This window comes from Glycine max, chromosome 5, assembly GCF_000004515.6.
Source record: "Glycine max cultivar Williams 82 chromosome 5, Glycine_max_v4.0, whole genome shotgun sequence".
Lineage (NCBI taxonomy): Eukaryota > Viridiplantae > Streptophyta > Magnoliopsida > Fabales > Fabaceae > Glycine > Glycine max.
The window spans coordinates 31,486,671-31,490,719 of NC_038241.2; the positions used below are offsets into that span (position 1 = coordinate 31,486,671).

General features: G+C 29.4%; 1 protein-coding gene across 1 annotated transcript; it reads right to left on the bottom strand.

Annotated features, from left to right (window-relative positions):
• Positions 1 to 1,478: 1,478 nt before the first annotated feature.
• On the bottom strand, positions 1,479 to 3,307 carry EKN (protein). Its single transcript, NM_001250611.2, is given in 2 exon segments — positions 1,479 to 1,775; positions 3,053 to 3,307. Coding segments are annotated over 2 exon segments (306 nt in total). The 5' UTR covers positions 3,233 to 3,307; the 3' UTR covers positions 1,479 to 1,649.
• Between the last annotated feature and the right edge of the window lie 742 nt (positions 3,308 to 4,049).

The window sequence follows — 4,049 nt, forward strand, 5'->3', positions numbered from 1 at the left end:
TAAGGCATCCTAATATGAAAACGTATTTAAAAATTATAAGGCATCCTAATAAAAAAATTTCTCGTTTTACTTCCTTAATCCGTGTCTTAACGTTTACTTTTTTGAATTATTGAGTTGGTGATTTTCAAAATGCCAGGCTCCAAAAATTTCATTCATGAAGCCAATTGGCAGCGTGAGTGTCTCAGGCCACAAATTCGTGGGGTGCCCCATGCCCTGTGGCACGCAGATAACACGGTTGGAGCACGTCAACGCTCTTTAAGGGACGCCACAATCATGGGAAGCAGGAACGGGCACGCCCCTATATTCCTTTGGTACGGCCTCAACATGAAAGGCTACAGAGGGTTTCAGAAAGAGGTGCAGAAGTGTTTGAGGAATGCACACTACTTCAAGGGTCGCCTTTGTTTGAGAGGCCTCATGATGAGGGGTTTGTGCACAAGTGGCAGCTTGCATGCCAAGGCAACATTGAGAAACTTGGATGATTTTCTTAATGAGCTTGTGGTTTAGAGATGGGAAGTGTCAACCTTATTGTATAGCTTCTGATATAGGCAAGGAAAATTGCCTTTGTGCTATGCATAGGTGACTTGTGGTTAGGCCTCAGCAAAAAAGTTCAGTATCCTAATCTGATTCAATTCCAGTCTAGTCCAATCTGTTTTAAATCACTTTAATGGATTGGACTTGTGTTAGAGTTGTGTGAGAAGTAACTATATTTGTGATGTCCTCCAGTTGATCAGTTTGTGATTCACATCTTCACAGATTGTGTTGGCTTCCAAACAAGGTAGCTAAAATAAAAATAGATGGATAAAAATTGCTAAAAAGTGGCTGGTTGGTTTAGAAATGTTCCTATCTGATGTATATATCATTTCCTCCTACTCGTGGAGAAGTTCTTTATGGTTTTTCTACTCTTTCTAGGATCGATTTTAAAGTGGATTTTTTTTATTGCATATTTGAAAGAGGAACTAAAAGAGTTTTGATCTTAGGTGAAAGTAAGCTTGGATCTCATAAACAACATCTTAGATTTGAATAGTATAATCAGCAAAAATCCAATTAATAGATAATCTCACTCGAAAAATTAGTTTGTCACTTTTAGTTAAATCTTTTCTTCTAATTAAGTTTTTTTTTTTTTATAAAACTTAAACATATCATTCGAACTAAGAACATGTTAATCTTTAGTACTATTTTATTTATTTAATATTTTATCTTTATAAACATTGAAATATTGGTTGGTCAATAATAAATAGATAATCTACTTTTAAATAATGATGATGTAGTTATGAATATTTGTGTTTAAATTTTATCAGAATTATTTTACATGCTATTTGTATGTTTAAAATTTTTATTTTTATTGTTTGATTTTTAATTATTAAAATCTTGTAATAATTAGATAAAACTTTAAAGGAAAACATAAATAATTATCTTAATATTTTTTAGAAGCTAGAAAATAACTTTAAAAAAATAAAAAAATATGCCAAAATATTTTGGAGGAAATTTATAGAAACGCATATGAAACCAAGAAGCCAGAATCCAACTAGTCAATTTGGATAACAGAACTAGTTAAATTCTCTTAGACCATTGAACAGAAAAGCAACAAATGTGTATATTTAAAATATAAAAGCCCTCTCTGGTAGAACGCTTGCCCGTTATTATTAGCTTTAGGTCTCAGCCTTTGCTTCTTCTGCTTTGGGCTTCTCTTCTTGAACCTTTACCTCATCTGTTTTAGGCTCTTCTGGCTTGGGTTCAGCCGTTACTTCTTCTGTCTTTGGTGCCTCCTCTACTTTCTGCCAGTACATAGGTGATAAATTAATAAGCAGATAAAGCACGTTTAGGCAGAGAAAATATATGTTTATTTTTTTTATCAATAATTATAAAATTATTACTTTATATTTAAAATACTTATAATAGGTGCAGCCTGATAATCAATTTTGTTGTTTTCTTTAAATATTTAAAAATAATAATAAAATGCAGAAAGAGTGATGCTTTGAATTTTTACTATTATTTATAGAAAAACCATAGAGGCAGTAACCTATCATCATGCAAAAATTAAAAGGGGTAGATAACTAAATTGTTGTGAAGGGTGTCTATACCACAATAAATTAATCTGAAAAAAAAATTAAATTAAACAAATTGAAAAAATAAATATTATATATATATATATATATATTGAATTTCAAATTTAGTTTAAATATTGATCAAATCTAATAATAATTGAATATATATATATATATATATATATATATATATATATATATATATATAATGTTACATATACGATTTTGTTAATAGAATTTTCATATGGCTCACACTTGAATTAGTAATATTTATGAATTTATTATATTAATGTATTTCCTTCATGCTCTGACTATTCAAATTTTGTTCATTGGTCTTACTAAAAGAAATGTTTTGTAATTTTTCTAAAATGATAAATAATTCAAAAAGAATTAAAACTTGCAAAGTAAATTTTTTCTCTCCAAATAAACGGACCGGAATATCCCAAAGAAGAAAATATATTTACAATAATTTGTGTAAAAAAATTCCATTAAAAAACTATTTAAATGATTGAAGTGAAACTCCAATTATAATTAAAATATATTATTAAAATTACTTTGAAAACTACATCTAACTTTTGTCAAATTCCACAAGGGGGAAAAGTGAATGCTTAATTATAAATTTTATCTCTAAACTTTTATTATTTTATAAATTTTATCACTCAAACTTTTATTTTTATGAATTTTATCACTAAAGTTTTATTTACAAATTTTACCATTCAACTTTCTAACATTTCATAAATTTTATCATTGAAATTTTTAATTTTTATGTATTTTACCGTCGTATTGACAACAAAACGATATTGTTTTTATGTTATCTTTAACTTTCTTTCTTTATACATCAACGGTGATAAATTATGTAAAAAATTGAAAAGATAGATAATAAAATTGATAAAAAAAAACTTAAATGATAAAATTTGTAAAATAATAAAAGTTAGGTAATAAAATTTAAAATTAAGCTTAAATTTAATGCAGAATATATAATTTGAAGGAGATTAAAAATGTAGTACCTCGTTGAGCAATGTGCCTAGAGACTTAATCTCGGAGTCGTTGGGGGTTTGATCCTTCAACTTGGTCTCAACATTTGCTTCACTACTCTCCTTCTGCTCAACCTTAACCTCCTCGATCACAGGCTCAGGCACTGCCTCAGGACCCTCATTGGTTTTGGGATTGCTACCACAGTTTCCCATCTTCAATATTTCTTTATTTGATAGCTATAGGGAGAATGAACCAAGTTTATTTCTTGATCGTCCTCCCTCTACGTTAAAAAGGAATATTGTTATTGTTAGTTAATTCTTCATGAAAGGGTTTATAAAGGGTCGTTTCATGTTTGTTCTGGATTTCTTGGGGTGGTAACTATTGGCTCGCAAAATTTTGAGGAGACCAATGGCTGCTATTACTTATATTTAGCAAAGGATTCATTTTAAGCTCTGTTATTAATGTATCAAGCTTAAAAAACCACTATGATTAGAGTCAATCAACCAATCTTTTGCTTTTGATAAAATTAAAATAAAATAACCACCACGTCTTTTTCACAAATAGGGGGACAACAAAAGAAACAAATTTGCGGTTTTTGTGTCCCTTATGCCTGTTTGTATATGCAATTATGTATGTAATGTGAATTAAGTATAATATTTTTCTTTCTTTTCTTTTCTTTTCAAAATTTCAATGATTGTAATAAAACACACGCATATATAGTCACCATTCACCAACACAAGCAACTCTGGCTTTTCATTTTGTGCAATGGTTAGATTTTGAATCGGTAAATCTCCTGGTGGATTGCAAAGATGTTTTGGCCCCACGAACCAATCATCAAATTTATGATTCTTCAAGTTAGATTTAAAAATCAGGATTTTAAATCTTCAATTTTTTTTTTTTAATTTATCAAACATGAATGGGAGCAAAGCGATCGATCTGATGAAGCTGTAGGATATAAAAATTAATCGGTAGGAGAGTGTTCTTCCAAGTGTAATCTACGGGCTGAATTTCCATCCAATCCAACATACT